Below are 20,847 nucleotides of genomic sequence, written 5' to 3' on the forward strand. Positions count from 1 at the left end.
CTCAGGAGAGGAGAATCCTGGACAGATTCCCTCTAGATATGATGCATTCACTTTCCAGGAGATGAGACAACTGTGTACCTCCAGGAGATTAAAACAGGGTTCCAACCCTACCCTTAGACAGCTAGTGGAGCTTCTGGAGGCCTATGATGCTGAAAGAGCTGCCAAGTATGGTGCCATAGCTGTAGATAAGGGTCTACCCACCACAGATGAGTCAGATGGGACTTCAGATGAAGAGGTAGACAGCCAGGGCCATGTAGGAAGACTTAGCCAGGCTAACCTAAGCTTACATGGGAGTTTGCATGGGGTCCCCCCATACAGACCCCCAAGTGGGCTTAACCAGAGAAGCAGGAGAGACAGATCCCCTTCAAGGGAATCCATGTCTCTAGCATCTCTAATGCTTCCTCTCACAGGGGAATGACTTCCCCTGAGAGAAAGGAGCATGAAGCCAGAATGAGGGAAGCTAATCTGAGGATTCAGAGGGAAGAACTTGCCCTTGCCAAGGAGAAGCTTGCTCTGGCTAGAGAGCAAAAATTGTGTGGGTCAGAACCCACTGGTGGCAGCAACATTCCTAGAGATAGGGATAGGTCTTATGACCATAGAAACCTAAGCAAGATAGTCCCCCCATATCAGAATGGGGATGACATCCACAAGTGGATGACTGCTTTGGAGAGGGCCTGCAAAGTACAGCAGGTACCCCAGAGTCAGTGGGCAGCTATCTTGTGGCTCTCCTTTTCTGACAAAGGTAGAGACAAGCTCCTCACAGTCAGTGATGAGGATGCTAACAATTACAAAGTCCTGAAGAGTGCTCTGATAGATGGGTTTGGCTTAACCACTGAGCAATATAGGTTGTTGTTCAGAGACACCCAGAAGACACAGACACAGGACTGGTCTGATTTTGTGGATTGTGCCACTAAGGCTTTGGAAGGATGGTTAACTGGCAGCAAGGTGCAGGACTATACAGGATTGTACAACTTGATTATGAGGGAGCAGATCCTTAGTAATTGTCAGAACCAGCTTCTCCATCAACACCTGGTAGACTCAGATTTGACCTCTCCCCAAGAATTGGGAAAGAGGGCAGATAAATGGGTCAGGACCAGGATTAGGCCTAAAAATCAGGGTGGTGACCAAAAGAAAGATACCTCCAAGCCTCAAGAGAAGGGTGGGGATAAAACAAAAGAGAAATCTTCCTCAGGGCCCCAAAACTCCACACAGGGTGGTGGGTCCCAAGCTCCCTCCTCTACCACAGTTAAAAAGCCTTACTGCCATGAGTGTAAAACTCCTGGGCATTGTAAAACTGACAGCAGTTGCCCAAAGGCTAAAAACAAAACTGTTCCTCCAACTACTCCTGTCACACCACCTATTACTGTCAGCAGTAATCCCCCAGGTGGTGGGAGTACCCCCAAAAATTTGGTTGGGTTTTCTTGGGGAACACAAGGGGACCCTGGCTTAGCCAATTCCCCTACAGCAGCTACTCTTGTCTGTGATGGTGGCATGGGGTTTGTCAACTTCACTGCCTGTCCCAACAATTTGGGTAGGTACAGACAGGAGCCCTACATCAATGGTAGAAAAGCTGAGGCCTACAGAGACACTGGAGCTAGCATCACTATGGTGGCCCATAGGCTAGTTCCCTCTAAGCAGCTTTTGCCTGGTTTCTCATACCAGGTAATTAACATTGATGGTAAACAGAACAGTCATCCCATGGCAGAGGTATGTCTCAGCTGGGGAGGTTTCACTGGTTCTAAAAGGGTGGCAGTGTCTCCAACCTTGCCTGTGGACTGCTTACTGGGGAATGACTTAGAACTCTCAGCTTGGGCTGGAGTTGAACAAGACACCCATTCTAAAATGGTAGGCCTTTCACAAAAGGGTAGTGGGGTTGTGCCAGCCACAACCCCTGTCCAAGTAGATTTCCTCCCTGAAAAGGTTGGAAGGGCAGTGGTAGCCACAGCCCAGGCACAGACAGACTTCCCTGTAGAGATTGGCAGAGCTGTGACAGTCACAGCTCAAACCCAAACTGAGTGCCTCCCTGAAAAGGTTGGCAAGGCTGTAATGGTCTCAGCCCATACTCAGACTGACATAGGTGTAGTGAAGCCTGAAACTATGGATCACTCCACACAAACAGAGAGTAGTGGGGAGGAAGAAAAGTCTCCCTCTCCCCAGACATTAGGAAAAGGTCAGCCTCCTCAGGGATCTGACCTCACCCCTTGTGAAGGAACTGCCCCAGAGGTAGCCAGGCCTGGCCTGGCAGAGCCTCTGATGTCAGTGGCCCCTTCCAAGGTGGGACCCAGTCTGGTGCAGGTAGCCTGCCTCTCTCTACCCTGCCTCAGTCAGCCCAGGGCTGCAGAGGTCAGGGAGGCCAGTGGACCCCAAGAGGGCCCCTGTCCACAAGAACCCCCCATCAAAAGAATGAGGATTGCCTGGCTAGTAGCCCTAGCCAGGTGATGATTAAAAACATTCCTGAGGGATCTCCTTTACAGGTAGTTAGGGACCTCCCCCAGAGGGATTCTGTTGGACACAGGCAAACATGGGACCTTAGGGCCCCAAACCTGACCTGTCCCTCCAGTAAGCCCACAAAAGGGACCCAGCCTCCAGCTTTAGGTAGCCAGAGGCTGACCCTGAGAGCACAGTGCAACTCAGTGAAAGAAAGAAAGGCATCCATGGTGGAGGATGATTGGAGGAAGCTGAGGCCTCACTTTGAGGACACTCACTTCAGTACTCCATCTCAACACCAGCCTTTTACTTTGCAAAGACACACTAAAGGTAGAGATTCCCTATGGTGGAGACCCTATGATACCTTTAGGGTGAGGGATTGCTTAGTGGACCATGAGACAGGGGGTAACCATGCCAGTGCTGGTTCTTCCTTATATGGCCACTTAGGCAATAGAGGCTTGCCTTGTCAAGGCCAGCCTTATCTCCTTTTGTTTGGGGGGGGGGGGGGTTGTGTAGGAAGGTGGATATCTGACTATGGTTACCCCCAACTTTTTGCCTAGTGTCTAGCTGGTTTTTCGACTTAGTTGGCCTGAGATCCTGCCATTCAGGGTCTCAGGCTGTCTGCTCTCTCTTTAAAATGGACTCCATGTACCCTAGGTACATTCCCAATTGGTAAGGATCACCTTATTGGACCCTGTACAGTGTACCCTAGGTACCCAGGGCATAGGTGTACCCTAGGGCTCCCAGGGGCTGCAGCATGTATTATGCCACCCCTGGTCTGGCCTTCCAATCAGACACAACTGGCTGATCACTCAGCTGGGGCAAGGTCGTGTAATCACCCCTTGCTTAGATATAGTATACCTATATCTACCTTTAAACTAGACACATGTGTACCTATCAGCCACTCCTATGGCAGGCCTTAACAATCCTGGAGGCAGAGTGCTTGGTAACATGTGAGATGGTGCTCTAGCATGAGCTGAGCCTGTCTGCAGCTTTCGGAACCATGTCCTTATAGCGGTTCTATGATATAGCCTACCATATACTCTTAAAGTGCCTTATAATCTTAAACGGTTATGGTAACTATGGTTTGGCTTTATCAAAACATGTCGTGTAAGGTGTCTAACACTTTGGAATAATACCCTCATACCATTTCTGGTGATGAGGATATTATTCCTCCCTTCTAGAGGGAGAGACATGTTAAAATCCTACTTTACTGTTTAACTCTAACCAAAGCCTCAGCATCACAAAATGAATGCTGCTGCCACGACACAAGTCTGACCTCCTGCTGCTGGGAGTGATCCCGGCAAGGGAGGCCTGGACAATAGGTTTCCTGCTTGGGGAGGTGCTAGCACCTCCCCAGACAGACTTTAGTGTATTGGGGCAGGGAGGGCTGAAAGGAATGAGACATGCCTGGGGCACACAAGGTGCTCCATGCATAGTCCAGTTCAAACCGGTGCTGGGGCACTCCAGCCCCAGTCCTGGCGCGAAACTGGACAAAGGAAAGGGGGTGTAACCACCCCCCTCCCAGGTCCCACCCATAAGGCGTGACCTAGCAGGTATCCCAGCCCCCCAGATTAGTATAAGAGTGGGAGCTGGGGCTCCAGGACTTTAGATTATCCTGAAGCTGCAACTTGAACAGAAACTCTGGACCTTCGACATTCGACGAAAGAAGAAGACCGAAGAATCTCCCTTGTGGCCAAGGAGTGGCTACCCTGTGCAAACAGGCACCATCAAGAGACTACCCTTTGCTTTGCTGAAGTTCTAGGAGGGACCGACTGCAGGGCCCGACCAGAGCCTTGACTTCCAGACTTCTCCGACCCTGATCCACATTCACAGCCGAGCTGAGATCCGTGGAGGCGACGAGAGACGTGGGACCAGCTACCTGAGAAAAGTGGCTAGTATCTTCAAGCGCAGCTTCTGAGGCACCCTCGAAGTTGTGCACCGGGGATTGAGAAGCCCCAACCCCAAGCACCATCTGCACCGAAGATCAGCTCCCCACACTCCACGAGTCCTGCGTGGGGCCCTTCTGCATTTTCCTGCTTGCCGCGTCTGTCCGGTTGCTTGCCCGCTGGCTAGTGGCCTTTGTGACGACGCATCCTGAAATCTTCACCGCTGGTTTGGCTCCTCCAGACTGGCTCCTGCTTCTCTGCAAAAGAGAAGCACCCCAGACCTTCCTGGTCTGCACCAGAAGCAAGTCCTCCGTTCTTCGTGGGCTCCGCTTGCCAAGGCTTGGTGAGTCCTAGTCCAACTTCGACGCCGCCGACAGCAAGAGCCTTCGTGGGACAGCTCGCCTCCTGGTCCTGGTCGTCCTCGACGTTCCCTGGTCCTCGTGGCTGCAACGACAAGCTTCACCTTCACCTGCAATCTTCACGACATCGCCTGGTTCGGATGTATGACGTTACAACGCACACTTTTACAACGCATGCACTTACAACGCATTTTTTACAACGCATAATCCATTACAACGCATGACATTACAACGCATGACACTACAACGCATTTTTAAAAAATACCTTTACAACGCATTACCATTACAACGCATACTACCTTTACAACGCATACCATTACAACGCATAATATTAAATTACATTTAAGGTAAGTATTAGATAGTATAGGGGTAAAAATTACTATTCTAACTCCAGGGGGTGCAACAGTAGGGTAAGTGTTGGATAGTATAGGGGTAAAAATTACTATTCTAACTCCAGGGGGTGCAACAGTAGGGTAAGTGTTGGATAGTGTAGGGGTAAAAATTACTATTCTAACTCCAGGGGGTGCAACAGTAGGGTAAGTGTTGGATAGTGTAGGGGTAAAAATTACTATTCTAACTCCAGGGGGTGCAACAGTAGGGTAAGTGTTGGATAGTATAGGGGTAAAAATTACTATTCTAACTCCAGGGGGTGCAACAGTAGGGTAAGTGTTGGATAGTATAGGGGTAAAAATTACTATTCTAACTCCAGGGTGTGCATCAGTAGGGTAAGTGTTGGATAGTATAGGGGTAAAAATTACTATTCTAACTCCAGGGGGTGCAACAGTAGGGTAAGTGTTGGATAGTATAGGGGTACAAATTACTATTCTAACTCCAGGGGGTGCATCAGTAGGGTAAGTGTTGGATAGTATAGTGTAATATTATGCGTTGTAATGGTATGCGTTGTAATGGTAGTATGCGTTGTAATGGAATGCGTTGTAAAGGTAGTTTTTAAAAATGCGTTGTAGTGTCATGCGTTGTAATGTCATGCGTTGTAATGGATTATGCGTTGTAAAAAATGCGTTGTAATGGTAGTGCATTGTAAAAGTTGCGTTGTAAAGGTTGCTCCCCCCTGGTTCCTTCCTGGTTCCACGTGGTCACTGGCTAGTGACCTTGACTCTGTCCCTTCTGCTTGCAGGTCTCCTCTCTTCTTGATCCCGGCCTTGGGATCCACCGGACACTCTTCACTGACTGCCTGTCAGCAACTTTCCTTCAGGCATCCATAGAAGTCCACGACGAAACCCGACGCAAGTTCACACCTATGCACCCGCAGCCCGTGGGCTAGGTAACTTGGGTACTCCGGTGCTCACAAGGGTAGTGACTATCCTAGGGTCTAGTTTCCGAGTCTCGACTCTCTAGCTGCTTCAGAAGTGTCCTTAAACTGTTAATTGCTAACAACTACTACTTCTATCGACTTTTACGCATTACGCGTGAGTGTTTCCACTCTGCACCTGAATCCCGTGGGCCTCCCACTTCCTAACTGTTGCTAGTGTAGTGTAGCCCCAGCGATTCCCTAGGCCTATCCTATTTCCGTGACAGTGGTCCTTATACCACTTACTTAGTATATGGTTTGCGTGGCCCCTAGGGCCTAACTGTATTACTTACCTGTGTGACTTAATGTATGCTTAAATAAGACTGTGTTGTACTTACCTCTAATCTCATAAAGAGTGCTGAGGGTTTGACTAGAATAAATACACTTTATTTTATATATATATCTGTTGTGGTGTCCTTTCATTTGGTATTCAAGGGATTATATATGGTATCACAGCTGGCTTCACATGCCATTCAGAGTTTAGCCTAAGACTGCTCTTGTCCATGCTACCACTAGGATAGCTGGTCTATAAGGTTGACTTTACAACCAATCACCACAAGGGTTGTTTGGACTGATATAAGTTGTACACTAGAACTAGTGACATCATACATCAGGCCAACTTCTCACAGTGTCCCTGATAAACCTCCCTTACCTAAAAACTTTGTTGCACGTAGTTGGAACCGGGTTGATTTGAATTCCCTCTCCCTCTCCCTTGCTTCTTCTATCCCTGACCTTTCTGAGCTTTCTTTGGATTCTCAAGCTGAAGCGGTGAGCACCTGGTTGTCTTCTTCTTGCGATCGGGTTGCCCCCCTCAGGAAAACTAAGGCCGTCCGTCCTCACGATGCTCATAAATGGTTCAACACTGATCTTAAAGTTCTTAAATTGGACCTTAGATGTTCTGAGCGTCATTGGAGACGCAATTATTGTCCCGTCCTTCGGGCTCAATATAAACGTCTCTTAAATGAATACAAGAGAGCCGTCCTTTCGGCCAAAACCAAGTATTTTTCTGAGAAAGTTGCTTTTTCTGCCAATAAATCCAAGGAGATTTTCTCTTTGGTTCATGACTTGGCGATCTCAGACCGCGCCAATTCTAGTCTCATCCCCTCTCAGGACCTCTGCTCCTCCCTTAACGATTTTTTCATTGAGAAGATCGTTAAGATCAAATCCAACATTCCTTCTGTACCCCCTCCTTCCTTTTCTCCTGCTCCTCCTGTGCCTTCTTCTTTTTTCGATTTTTTTCCCCCAATTTCTCTAGACTCATTTCTTACTTTGCTCACTAATATTAAGTCTGGCTCTCCGGCCGACCGTGCCCCGGCACGTATTTTGAGAGCGCTATTCACTAATTGCCCCACTCCCCCTCTTTCCCTTCTCAATGCCTCCCTTTCTCTGGGCTTAGTCCCCTCATCTTTTAAATCCGCTCTTGTCTTGCCCATTCTTAAAAAGCCTGGTCTAGATCCCTCCCTTCCCTCTAATTTTAGGCCCATTTCCCTTCTCCCCTATCTCGGCAAGATTCTGGAAAGTCACGTTACCTCCTGCCTTATATTGAGGAGATCCATCTTTTGGCTTCCCATCAAGCAGGCTTCCGCCCAGGCCATTCCACGGAGTCGGTGGTCCTCGCAGTTCTTGATGAGCTGAAATCAAAGGCCGACTCGTCTCTTCCTCAAGCTTTGGTCCTCCTCGATCTGTCCGCTGCGTTTGACACGGTTGACCATTCCATCCTCCTCGACCGTGTCAGCGCAGCGGGCATCCGGGGCTCTGCCTTCTCCTGGCTCGCGTCCTTTCTTACGGGACGTTCTCAAGCGGTTCATCTGTCCGGTTTTTCTGCCCCCACCCGCCTGGTTTCCTGTGGTGTCCCTCAAGGTTCTTCTCTTTCCCCTCTTCTTTTCAATCTTTACATCTACCCTCTTATTACTTCTCTTCTCGATCTGGGGGTCTCTGTGTATAATTACGCAGATGACCTCCAGGTCGTCTTTGATCTTTCCTCCTCTTCTTTGTCCCTTTCTAAGTTTCGCTCCACTCTGGTCTTCATTTCTGAATGGATGAGCTTCAATCATCTTAAACTTAACCCGGACAAGACCAAGTTGGTCTTGACGGGTGGCTCATCTAGTCCTTGGTCTTCTGCCTTCTGGCCCCCTATCTTTGGTCCCTCTCCTGCACCTGTTTCTTCTGTTAGAACCCTGGGTATTAAGGTCAGTCACGACCTTTCCATGCACGCCCAAATTAGTTCTGTTGTATCTTCTTGCTTTTTATCTCTGCGGCTCATCCGAAAAATCTCTCGCTTTTTCTCCTCTGACGCCCTCAAAATCATCATCATGGCCCTGATCACTTCTCGCCTTGATTATGGGAACAGCCTGTATGTGGGCATTCCAGCCTATGAAACACGTCGCCTACAAGCTATTCAGAACCAGGCTGCCCATCTCATCCTCCACCTTCCCAAAACTCATCACATCACCCCTGCACTCAAGTCCCTTCACTGGCTTCCTGTTTATCAGAGATCTCTTTTTAAATTGGGTTGCGTTGTTTTTCGGACTCACGCCCGCTCTGCCCTATCTGTTCTCTTATTTCTTCTCACATCCCCACCCGCACTCTTCGCTCCTCCACTTTGGCCCTCCTCAATGTTCCCCGCTTCCGTAAGTGCAGAACGGGAGGTACCCGTTTTTCTGTTTTGACCCCCCGTTTCTGGAACAGTCTTCCCCTCTCCATGCGTTCTATTCCCATCTATTCCCATTTCCGCAAAGCGCTGAAAACCCTTCTGTTCTCTCAGGCGTATTCCTGTTAAATCCCTTGGGCTGTCTTTTGTGACTGATGGTCAGAGCTCTCAGCGCCAGGAAGCCGCTTGGCGACAGTGCGCTTTATTAAATATTTTTTTCATTAATTCATTCAAGGATAACGACCTGTCTTCAGAAACTGCCCAGAAATGTCTCTCGGCTGTCTTCAAGTGGCTTGCACGTGCTCAACTGAAGTGCAACGAGGACAAGTCGGAGGTCCTCCTGTATGGATCTTTCCCTCCCTCTTTTAGGGAGTCCCTTTGGCCTTCGGATCACCCTCGGCCCAACTCAGTGGGTAGTCCAGCGAAGAACTTGGGGGTTTGGTTTGGTGAGGACCTGAGGTTCCCCGCACAGATTAAGAAACTTGCGGGGGTATGCTTTGGTACTCTCAAATCTCTTAGAATGTTTTTTCCCCTTGTTACCTAGGCCAGCCAAATAATTGCTGGCCCGTGCCCTCATTTTGTCTCGCATTGACTATGCCAACGCCCTGGACATTGGCTTTCCGGGCTAACTGCAAAAAAAACAACAAGCCATACAGAATGCCACTGCCAGACTTCTGTTGAATATCTCAGGAAGGTATAGCATTAGGCAACATCTGCGAGACTTGCATTGGCTTCCTGTGGTCCAGAGAGTGCAATTTAAAGCTCTCCCTCTGGCTCACAGAGCGCTGCATGGACTAGGTCCAACGTATCTGAGGAGGCGCTTTGCCTTTTATGCCCCCAGCAGATCTCTGCGTTCAGCCACATAACGGTGGGCGGTGGTCCCCTGCTTTCGCAGGTTGGGTGGGGTCACTCTCTCTCCGTCAAAGCTGCGGAAGCATGGAACTCCCTTCACATGGATCTGCGAAACACTCAGGACCTTAGGCTCTTCAAAAAACAATTAAAAACCCTTCTTTTTAATCTGCCCACTTAAATCACTGCGATACACTGCTACGGTCCCTTTCCGCGCCAGGACACTCTTGAGTATCTGTGCACGTTACAAGTATTTTATAACATAACTTTTAACAATCACAAAGACCCGCAGGGAGGTAAGAAGCCAGAAATGGTTTTAAGGGGCATGCTCTTATGTGGTCACGTAGGGATGTGGAGGACGTGAAGCTGTGTAGATTGAACTACAAACTGGTGATAAAAAGAAGGAAGACTGCTATAAGGCAGGAAGCCTGGGAGCAATTACATTAGGCCAGCACAAGGAAAAATATCCGCATTTTTTGGAAAACTGTAAATTCCCATTTTTTGGGAGAGAGTCATAGTACCATCATGTATACGACCATTCCCCACATATGTGGGTTGAGCATTTCTCAAAGGTGTACGATAGACATTGTACCACAACACTGGATGACTGCACACGCCGCAGCAGTGCCCTTGCACCTATCACTTTGGGGAGGTAAGATCTGTGATTGAACGAGCCCAAGAAAAAAAGCCCCAGGCCCGACGAGTTACCACTTAGCCTATTTAAATACAATATTGATGTATGGGCTCCCTTTATTGTCAATGTGTTAAGGAGCTCAGTCACCATAGGTCTTCCTAATTCATGGTAAAATTCCATTATTGTCCCCATCTATAAGGAGGGTGACAGAGCTGACCCTCATTGCTATTCACCTAGATCTTTAGTTGATTCAACAGCGAAGGTACTGGACAGAATTCTACTGGATAGATTAGAGATCTGGGTCTCAGAAAAGGGAATTTTCTCTACTGTCCATTATGAGTTCAGAAAAGGTCTAGGGACCGTAGATCAATGTCTGAACCGTCATTTAATTATCAGCAAGTATACAAAATTGAAGAGCGGATGCTTATACTTAGCATTCATGGACCTCAGTTCTGCATTTGACGGTGTTAACCAAGGAAAGCTATGAGGAAAAATTATAGCAATGGGACTGATCACCCCAATAGTGCATTTTTTAGGCCAACTCCATGCAGAGGTGGCTGAGTGCATCAGATATGGGCCTAATGGTAAATACACAGACCCAATTACGATCAAGCGTGGTGTGAGGCAAAGGTGTGTTTTGGCCCCTTTTCTGTTTTGTTTATATATTAATGATCTTGACTCATTTTTAACAAAAGGGGAGTGGGATATGCTCAGGGTGGCAGCAAGGAGTCTCCCTGCACTGTTATACGCAGATGACTGCATTTTACTTTCAAGAACTGATGTGGGTCTTCAGAGGTTATTGGACAGATTTGTCTTGTTCATGAGTGGCCTAGATTTGGCAACTAATATAGCTAAGACTCATACCATGGTTTGCAGGCATGCCTCTAGTAACCCCCTAGAGGCCATGGTTCATACCTAAGAAGCACAATTTACTTCTGTCCTGATGTTTGGTGCAGGCTTTGGGGGTATTGTAACACATTACACTTGCAGGTCAGCAAGAATGCGTTCTTGAGAAGAATGTAATCTGTCTCTACCAGTGTGCCCACTTATGCCTGCCATATGGAGCTAGACCCTATTGTATCTGGAAGAATATATCAAGCTAGTGCCACTCATGTTATGGCTTTGCATTTGGTCAAAATGTGAAATCAATGTCAATGAAGACATAATTACTGATTGCCCACGGCATGACTACATGCATATCATTCTGTGGTTGAGATATGTCAAAGATCAATTTAATATGTTAGGGATACCTGAACTTTTCATTAGTCCTCAGGATATGAGCGCTTCAGCTAAAGCTCTATTTAAAACAAAATTCCTTGTTATGTTGAAAGGAGAAGGAGAGTTAACGAGCTTAACAAGAAGAGAGTGGCTGCTCTTCAAATTTTAGTCTCTACAGATCAATGGAGCCCTCTCTTTATTTTTACCACATCACCACCAGAGATTCTGCCTATATTTAGATGTAATATATTCCATCTCCTGGTCTCTTACCAGAGAGACATTCATGAAGAAGCGGGCCTTGAGTTATTCCCCTGTGATTCCTGTCAGTACAATCTATGTTACATTTTTATTTTTTGTTGTAAATTGTATACTGTGCCTAGGAAACTATTGTTAATTCCATTAGTTAGGTCCCGGAATATCAACAGGTGCAGGCCAGCTCTACTTCACCTCCATTTACTGCAATCGAAATTTGTCTGTATAATGGTCCATAAATTCATCTTGGCTGTAGTAAGATTGAGGAATATGGTGGGTAAGTAATGTTTTAACTGTGATTTATTTAACCTGCTTTTACTTTTCTTGATTAGTCATAGACAATGTGTGCAGAAAGGAAAGGCAATCCAGAAATTGACCTAATGATGGTAAATTGTCTTCTGCATAAAACTATGATATGCCTCAGCTGAAAAGCAAAGACCTGAGTGCCTTTGGGCTTTAGGAGCAGGACCTATGACCTCCTGGCCAGAGTCCCTGCTCATCTGCCCCAGCAGCTCTGCTTTTGTGCCCCTGCCATTGTGAAGGTAGGTGTTTGATGCCCTCCTCCACCTGCAGTCTCCTGCCTGTGCCTCACCACTAATGGTCCAGTGGGAGAGCCGTGCTCTTCTGTTGGTCCGCTGTTGTCTGCCCCTGTGCCCATTTTTCGGTCTCCCTTCTGTCTTTGTTATTGTCTTGTTATTGTTCCTGTGTATTGTTATTTTCTGTATTTCTGTCTATTTTGCCTGTTTTCTTTGTACCTGTGTCCTTTATCCTCCAAGACCGTTTGCTGCCCTTTACCGCTGCTGCTTCCCCCACGGCCCCTCCCCCCTGCCGTTTCCCGCTCCCACCTCCTAGCTGCGCTTCCCTCCTCCTTACCTATTTATTGTAGGCCACTGCTCGGGTGTCTGAGCAGGACCTCTGACCTCCTGGCCAGAGTCCCTGCTGTCTGCCCCAGCAGCTCCGCTTTTGTGCCCCTGCCCTTGTGAAGGTAGGTGTTTGAGGCCCTCCTCCACCTGCAGTCTCCTGCCTGTGCCTCATCACTAATGGTCCAGTGGAAGAGCCGTGCTCTTCTGCTGATCCGCTGTTGTCTTTCTCTGTAGCTTTGCCTGTTTTTCGCTCTTCCTTCTGTCTTTGTTATCGTCTTGTTATTGGGCCTGTGTATTGTTATTTTCTGTATTTCTGCCTATTTTGCCTGTTTTCGTTGTACATGTTTTCCTTGTCATCTGTGACCGTTTTGCTGCCTTTTCCCACTGCTGCTGCCCCCGTGCCCTCTCCCCACTGCCGGTCCGGCTCCCGCCTCCCAGCTGTGCTTTCCTCCCCCTTCCCTATTTAATGGCGGCCGCTGTGCTGTCACTCCGCTGGCACGCCAAAGGCAAGTCCATCTGTGCCCGTCCGCAACCCATCCGTGACCAGTGCCAGGGATCCTGGTTCTCTGACCTCCCACCGCTACGACTTAGCAGCCCTCCTCGCAGTCAACCCAGGAAGGAAAAACAACTGCCAGCTGTCTACGCCAAACACCACCCACGGCCAGTTCTCCTGCCGACACTGCAGACAATCATTCACCATCCTCTGCACCCCCAAGACTGCCACACCCATGCCGGACGTCAACACCACCGAAGCCCTGAAGTGCATCCTCCTCAACGTGCGCTCACTGCCTAGACATACTGTAGAGATCTGGGACCTTCTCGACACCCTCTCGCCAGACGTCGCCTTCTTCACGGAAATCTGGACCAACGCCTCCCCTACCCCCGACATCGCCACCGCCATCCTTGACAGATACAAAATCCAAAGGAAGGACCGCCTCAGCTGCCCAGGAATATGACTCGCCATCGCACATAAGAGATCCCTCCAACTCCACCTCCAGCGAGAGCGACTCCCCTTCCACCACCGAACACCTCCACTTCCAGATCCAGACCAGCCCCAGAACAACGCTACACGTCACCCTCACCTACAGACCCCCGGGACCTTGCACATTGTTTACCACTACCATTGCCGACCTCATCACACCCCACGCCATCACCTCCATGGACTACATACTCATCGGAGACCTAAACTTCCACCTCGACAGCCTCCGCGACCCCAACGTCACCACCCTTCTGGACAACCTCACCAACATCGGACTGAAACAGCTCATCATATCCCCTACCCAGAAGGCAGGACACACCCTCGACCCCATCTTCGCAGTAGGGAACAACATCCGCTTCTGCCACACCACGCAGCCCCTCTGGACGGACCACCACTGCGTACACTTCTCTTTCAACACTGCCACCACTCACAAACCCACACCTTGCCCACCATGAAGGAACTGGAGCATGGTCACAGAGCAGCACCGCAACTCCACCCTCATCCACGACTCCCTCCCCGTCATGACCGACGCCAACTCTGCAGCAAAGGAACCTCATTGGTGAATCACCAACTGCGCAGACAACCTTGCACCCCACTGCAACCCTGACAGACTACGCCCCCTGAAGGCCACCTGGTTCACCACCAACATCCAAGAATCCAGATGCACCTGCAGACGTCTCCAAAAACGATGGAGGAACAGCAAAAACACTGAAAACCAGACCACCTACAAGAACGCCATGACAGAATACTACAAACTCATCAGATCCACCAAAAGGGCCTTCGTCCGGAACAAAATCCTCACCAACCCCAGCAACGCGAAGGAACCCTTCGGCAACAGCCAGCAATTCACCAAACCCCCTAGCGAAGCCATGGACGTCACACCCTCCCAGGACCTCTGCAACAAGCTCGGCTCCTACTTCCACCTGAAAATCAAGGCCCTCTATGACAACTTCAGCGAACAGACTCCAGAAACCACATTTCCCTCCAGCAAAAACAGCCAGCCTACCATCACCGCCTGGACCCTGGTCACCACTGAAGATACCACCATGACCATGAAGAGCACTCATTCAGGAGCCCCCATGGACCCCTGCCCACCTCACATCTTCCACAGAGCCACTGCTGCCATAGCACCCGAGTTACAATGCACCATCAACACCACTTTCTAATCGGCCCTTTCCCCGACGACTGGAAACGTGCAGAAGTCAAGCCCCTCCTCAAGAAACTCTCTGCCAACCCGATGGACTTGAAAAACAACTGACCCATCTCTCTCCTTCCCTTCGCAGCTAAAGTCACCGAGAAGATCGCCAACACCCAGATGACAAACTTCATCGAAGAGAACACCATCCTCGACTCTTCTTAATCCGGATTCCGCAGCAACCACAGCACCAAGACTGCACTCCTCGCCGCCACTGACGACATCTGCATGCTCCTCGACCAGGGCTACACCGCGGCCCTCATCCTACTAGACCTTTCCGCAGCCTTTGACACCGTCTCCCACTGCACTCTCACAGCCAGACTCCAGATGCCAGCATACAGGGAACCGCCCTCGATGGGCTCCACTTCTTTCTCACCGGCAGAACCCAAACGATCAGACTCCCGCCTTTCCTATTTACGAACCCACAGAGATCAACTGCGGAGTACCCCAAGGATCATCGCTCAGTCCCAAGCTCTTCAACATGTAAATGGCCCCCCTTGCCGTCATCGTCAGACATCATGGACTCAGCATAGTATCCTACACCAATGACACCCAGCTCATCCTCTCCCTCACGAAGGAACCCAAAGCCACCAGACTCAACCTCCAGGAAGGAATGAAAGGCGTTGCATCCTGGATGAGCAACAGCTGTCTGAAGCTCAACTCGGAGAAGACAAAAGTCCTTGTCCTTGGACCGACCCCCTCGGTTTGGGACAACAATGTGGTGACCCACCACCCTCACCAAGCCCCCCACCACTACAGACCACACCCGGAACTTCAGCATCATACTAGACTCCTCCCTCACCATGACCCACCAGATCAACACCGTTGCTTCAACCTGCTTCAACGCCCTGCACATCCTCCATAAGACCTTTAAATGGACTCCCCTGAATCCGGAAAGGCTGTCACCCACGCACTCATAACAAGCAGACTGGACTATGGAAACGCCCTCCATGCTGGACTCAAGAAATCCCTGCTACACAAACTCCAGACCATCCAGAACACCGCAGCCAGACTTGTCCTCGGCATCCTACGGCATGAGCACATCACCCAACATCTATGAGACCTCCACTGGCTCCCCGTCAAGAAGAGAGTAACCTTCAAGCTACTCACCCACGCCTACAAATTTCTCCACAACACCGGACCCAAATACCTCAACAAAAGAGTCTCCTTCCATGTACCCAAAAGAAACCTCCACTCTGCCGACCTCACCCTAGCAGAAGCCCCGCTCTTCCGCAGAACCAGAGTGGGTGGAAGAGCATTCTCCTACGTCGCGGCTAAGGTCTGGAACGAGCTCCCGGTCAACATCAGACGCTCCCCTACTCTGCACGCTTTCAGGAAGAGCTTCAAGACCTGGCTCTTCGGCTGACTCGGAACTGCACTCCCCCCCCCCCCCAGTGCCTTGAGACCCTCACAGGTGAGTACCGCGCTTCACAATTCCCTGACTGATTAGGGCTCATTCCAAAAGGGTGAAAGCCACTACAACAGTCCTAGCTCAGATGGTTTCAAATTTGGATATCTGCCAGACAGCAATGGGAACATCCTCTATGCTTTCACCAGGTATTCCTGAATCGATTCTCATGTCCACAGGGAGGGTGATTTTGCCTGCTCACTCCTGTAGGACTTCTTGTTGAAGGTTACACCTCTTTGACAAGGGCATTGCTTTGGGAATGAGTCACAAAGAGAGGAATTTGCGGCTAGAATAATCCATCAGGATAAAAAGTTATTTACATTCGGTAAAGCTCTGCCTGGTGGATGCTGTATCTATCCGTAGACTCCTTGCTCACAATACAACCCCTTCTGTTATGTGGAGCGGACTTTTAGAAATAATAAAGTCCCAAATTAGTTTTTGCACACTGCCAGTACAATCTAAGTTTTGTCAGCCATGTTGAGCTTCTATGGGAATGGAAAAAAAGGAGACAAATTATGTCCACACGCAGGAGGGGTCCATCTTATCTATGACTTCCTGTTATCCTGTCTAGAGGTGGCATAGAGTTGTGACAGGGGGTGACGGCACTACATGCCAGTGCTTGGGGACTACTCTAAGAGCTTCTGGATTCAATCTGGTGTCTAGGGACATTCACAAGGTGAGGAATCTGAAGTTAGCGTTTTCACCAGAAAGAGCATTACTAAAGGTAGGTTACTTATTCTATATTATTACCAAAACATGGCCATTCAATGAATGAATTATTTTATTCATTTTTATTTTATTAACTCCTGTGTAGCTCCAAGAACCTCAGCAGCAACTGTTGCCTAATTTTAACAAAACTTACTATAGCAAAACAAAACAGTCACTTAATCCTCTTCTACACCAGTAATAATGAAATGATTATACGGCTCCAGGTCACCTGGAGAGCATATTTCCAGACATAGGAGTTTCCTAAACAACTGTTGTATTTAGTTGTCCAGGGGCAACTTATTTCAATTACAAGACAAGAGTAGCGCTAGCAGAATACTTAATCTTGTTAAATTGTAGATGTCCAATAATATGTGAAGAGTTACATTTTGGTTTTGGAATTATTTAGGTAAAGAACGCCTCGCAGAATGCTTAAAAGTTACTCCGGTCCAAGCTGGTGATATTATTGAGAGCTTCTTACAGAAGTATAGAATGATCCATGAATTTACACAGAAAACAATACATCAGTGTCGGAATACAGGTACTGGAAAGTTTGTGTGTAAATACTTTTAGTAGTACATTATTATTTGAAAGAATATGCATTTTACAAGTCTTTGGGGCCGATTTACAGTTTGGCGAATGATGTTTGTACAGTTGTCATGGCGGAGTACTTTCCTCCCACCATGGAGAGGGTATTGCTCCTGCCAGATTTAGAGATGTCTGCAGGCTCATCGAACATCCCTACCTTTTACAGCAGCCGCTGTCACAGCAGTTCCTGTAAATGCATTGAAAGTGTGCCGTGCCGTTCTGAAAATATGGCGGCACCGCACGGCACACTTTCATTTTCTTTTTTTTGCTTTGAAAAACTTAATCCCAAATAAAAAAATAAAAAAACTAATAGCCCCTCCCATAACATGGGAGTTTTCTCTCTTGGAATTGGAGTCATTGAAAGGTTTTTACTACTTACCACCATGTTTTGGTTGGCGGTTTGTAAAAGAAAAAACTGGCCTTGTGTCCACCCATTCTGTATCAGGCCGGCTGACACATGGCCAAACCGCCGATGGTACTTACTCTTTCAGACCGTCAGAGAGGTATGTAGGCTGTGGAGACAGTTTAGTCTCCGCTATCTACTTACTGAAGTTCCACCCGTCTGTAAATCAGGATGGCAGACCCTCCGTTTGGTATAGCGGGTACTCTGTTGCCTCAGCGAAGGAGTACCCTCTTTGCCAAACTCTAAATCAGCCCCTTTGTTTTTAAAGGCTACTTGACAAAACAGAAGAAATTTACCCAATGCAGGCTTTGGAGGCTGTCATCATCTTCTACCTATTATTGTTGATATTCTGCCCTTCTCCTTGATCAGCACTGTTAGTTGGATACATATATTTAAACTAATGAGTAAGTAAGTACAACATTTCTAAAGCGCAACGTATGCTGAGGCATCTTGGTGCTAAAAAAGCAATGCTTTGTCTGAGCTAGGAGAAGAATTACTTAGGCTTAGGGGAAAAGAGGCAGGTTTTGAGCAGCTTCCTAAAAGATTGAGATCTGATGGAGTTGGGCAACGCATTCCAAATTTTAGATGCTCAGTAGGATAGGCTCCTACCACCCTACTTAGCCTTTCTGATCCTGGGGATAGGAACAAGACCAGCATTGGCAGACCTTAAGACCCATTGGGGGACATACCAGATGAAATATTTTTGGAGGCCATGTGGCCCACCCCCATACAGAGCCTTGTGCACCAAATAAAGAGCTTTAAATGTAATCCTCTCTTGGACAGGCACCCAGTGGAGGTCTTTAATACTGGCGGATATGGGGCTGAATTTGGGAATTTTTAGCAGTACTCGGGCTACAGCATTCTGCAGAGACTGTAATTTTGACTGCAAACCTTTATAAATTCCCAAATAGAGAGCATTTCATTATTCTATCCTGGATAAAATCAGGGCGACTATTACAGTTTTTTGCAACTCTAGTGGAATAAACAGGGAAATCTTTCTCAGGATTTTTAGAAAGAAAAAGCAAGAGGATGCAATATGGTTGATATGTTCAGAAAAACAGAGTTGATCATCGAACAGTACTCCAAGATACCTTGCTTTTTTTAAAGGATCTGGATACGGACCAGCATCAACTGGCCACCAGGAATCATTCCCTGAAAGAGGGGCCGGTCCCAAACAATATCACCTCCATTTTATCTGTGTTTAGCTTTAGGTAATTCCCATGCATCCACCTGATGATGTGCGCCAGACAGTTGTTGAACTGACTTGCCACTGAGTTTACGTCAGATGCAATGGATACAACTATCTGTGTATCACCCGCGTAAGATATCACACAGAAACCATAGGCTCAAATGAGTTTTGCCAAGAGGGTGACGTAGATGTTGAATAATGTAGGGGACAGCGGGGAGCCCTGTGGAACTCTCCAAGGGAGAGAAAATGATTCAGAGGTAAAATCTACCCATGTCACATTCTGCTGTCTGTTAGAGAGAAAAGAGGTGAGCAGGGTTAGGGCAAACTCTTTTACTCCTACTGTCTCTAGTCCCTTGATTAACCCATGATGGTCGACGGGGTCAAAAGTGGCAGAGAGATCAAACAGGATGAGTGTAGCTTTCCCATCACTATCCATCTGCATGCAAATGGGTCATCTGAAAGAAACACGTTAGTTATAGATTCCTTACCTTAGAATTACCCCCAGGCATCAGACTGGATCCTAAAAGTTTTTTTTTGTTGTCAGCAGTACCTTTGTGCGTCGGCCGGCTCCGCGTCCATTGTTGGCATCGTGGTCACCGGGATAACGTTGAGGCAGCTACTTAGATGCCGCCCTCATGCTTTGACGTTAGTTCTTTCTTTTTCCGCGCCAGCCAGCACAGATCCGGGAAGAGCGGTACCACAGTCATTTTTTTACTAACTTTTTCTCGAATCGACTTTTGTCAACTTCTTTTTCGAGCCTTCAACTCTGACGGTGCACGAGGCCTGCGGATCCTGTCATCGCATAATGTCAGTGACGGATCCGCACCGCGTGTCTTTTTTGCCCTGGAGCATGACCTCGACCCCAAGTCATGCTCCGACTGCCAGTCGATGGCACTGAAGGCTTTGCGGGAGCAGTCCCGAAAGCTGCTTGAGCACCAGCAGTCGGCTCCACGCCGTTCGAGGTCCCGGTCGAGAGGGAGGTCGAGGGACTGGTCATGGAGCCATCACCATTCCGGTTCCAAATCTTCGAAGTCTTCGCACTCTGGGTCGGGTAAATGTAAATGTAAATGTAGTGCATTTATATAGCGCTCCGCACACCCCCGAAAGGGTCTCTCAGGCGCTGTGCACATACCGCTGTGGAACCCTTCCTGGCCGTTCCCAGTGAAGTGCCCACTCCTGGGCACCCCCAAGGTGAAGCCAGGCATCCTAGCGCTGTTGGGGCCGTTGTGGAGATTAAGCAAGCTATTGCCCAGAGTTGCAGAGTGGGACCCATGATTAGAATAGGCACCGAGGCGAGAATTATCGGGTCCGGGGAAATTGAGCCCAAGACCCACCGAGGCGGAAATTGAAACCTGGTCCGGGCCAGACCTCTGCATCAGGGCCTGCCGCTCTAACCATTGAGTCACACTTCTCCACCTCTTCGGGTAAGTCGAAGCATAAGTCGAAGAAGCATTGTCGCTCTTCGACTTCTCCTTGTTGGTTGGCTGATCCGATGAGGCACGTGGGTGGTGCCCCTCCTGCGGCTCCGCGCACGGAGCCCGCAGAGTCGACTCTAAGTTTTCCTCCCTTTCCGGGACCCGGAGCGACTCCCGCCCAGCTTCGTATGTTCTACGAGGTGATGCATGCCATCTTTGGGCGGACTGACCCTGCCGGTGCGCCTTCGGGCCCCGCGGACTCGGTTGGGGGGCCTAGGTCTTTGCTGCTGGTGGCTCCGGTGCTGCAGGACCCCCTTGGATCCAGGCCTGGATCCGGATCGTCGCTGGTTGACCTCATTATGCCTCCACTGGCACCGCTTCTGACGGCACCACTACCCCGGCCTCCATCTCGACGTGGACGCGAAGCCAGACCGGCGTCGGGTGGGGTTTTTGTGCCCCTGTTCACTCCTGGAGAATCTTTTCACCTTGAGTGGCATCTAGACAATGAGGAGGAT

General features: G+C 48.8%; 1 protein-coding gene across 1 annotated transcript in view; it reads left to right on the forward strand.

Moving 5' to 3' along the window:
• Positions 1–20,847, forward strand: part of POLN (DNA polymerase nu) — a 2,789,368-nt gene that overhangs the window by 2,565,304 nt on the left and 203,217 nt on the right. The window contains exon 23 of the mRNA XM_085643153.1: positions 17,147–17,278. Within this exon, the coding sequence (XP_085499279.1) occupies positions 17,147–17,278 (132 nt within the window). The remainder of the gene's footprint in view (positions 1–17,146; positions 17,279–20,847) is intronic.

This window comes from Triturus cristatus, chromosome 2_2 (genome assembly GCF_964204655.1).
Source record: "Triturus cristatus chromosome 2_2, aTriCri1.1, whole genome shotgun sequence".
Classification (NCBI taxonomy): Eukaryota; Metazoa; Chordata; class Amphibia; order Caudata; family Salamandridae; genus Triturus; species Triturus cristatus.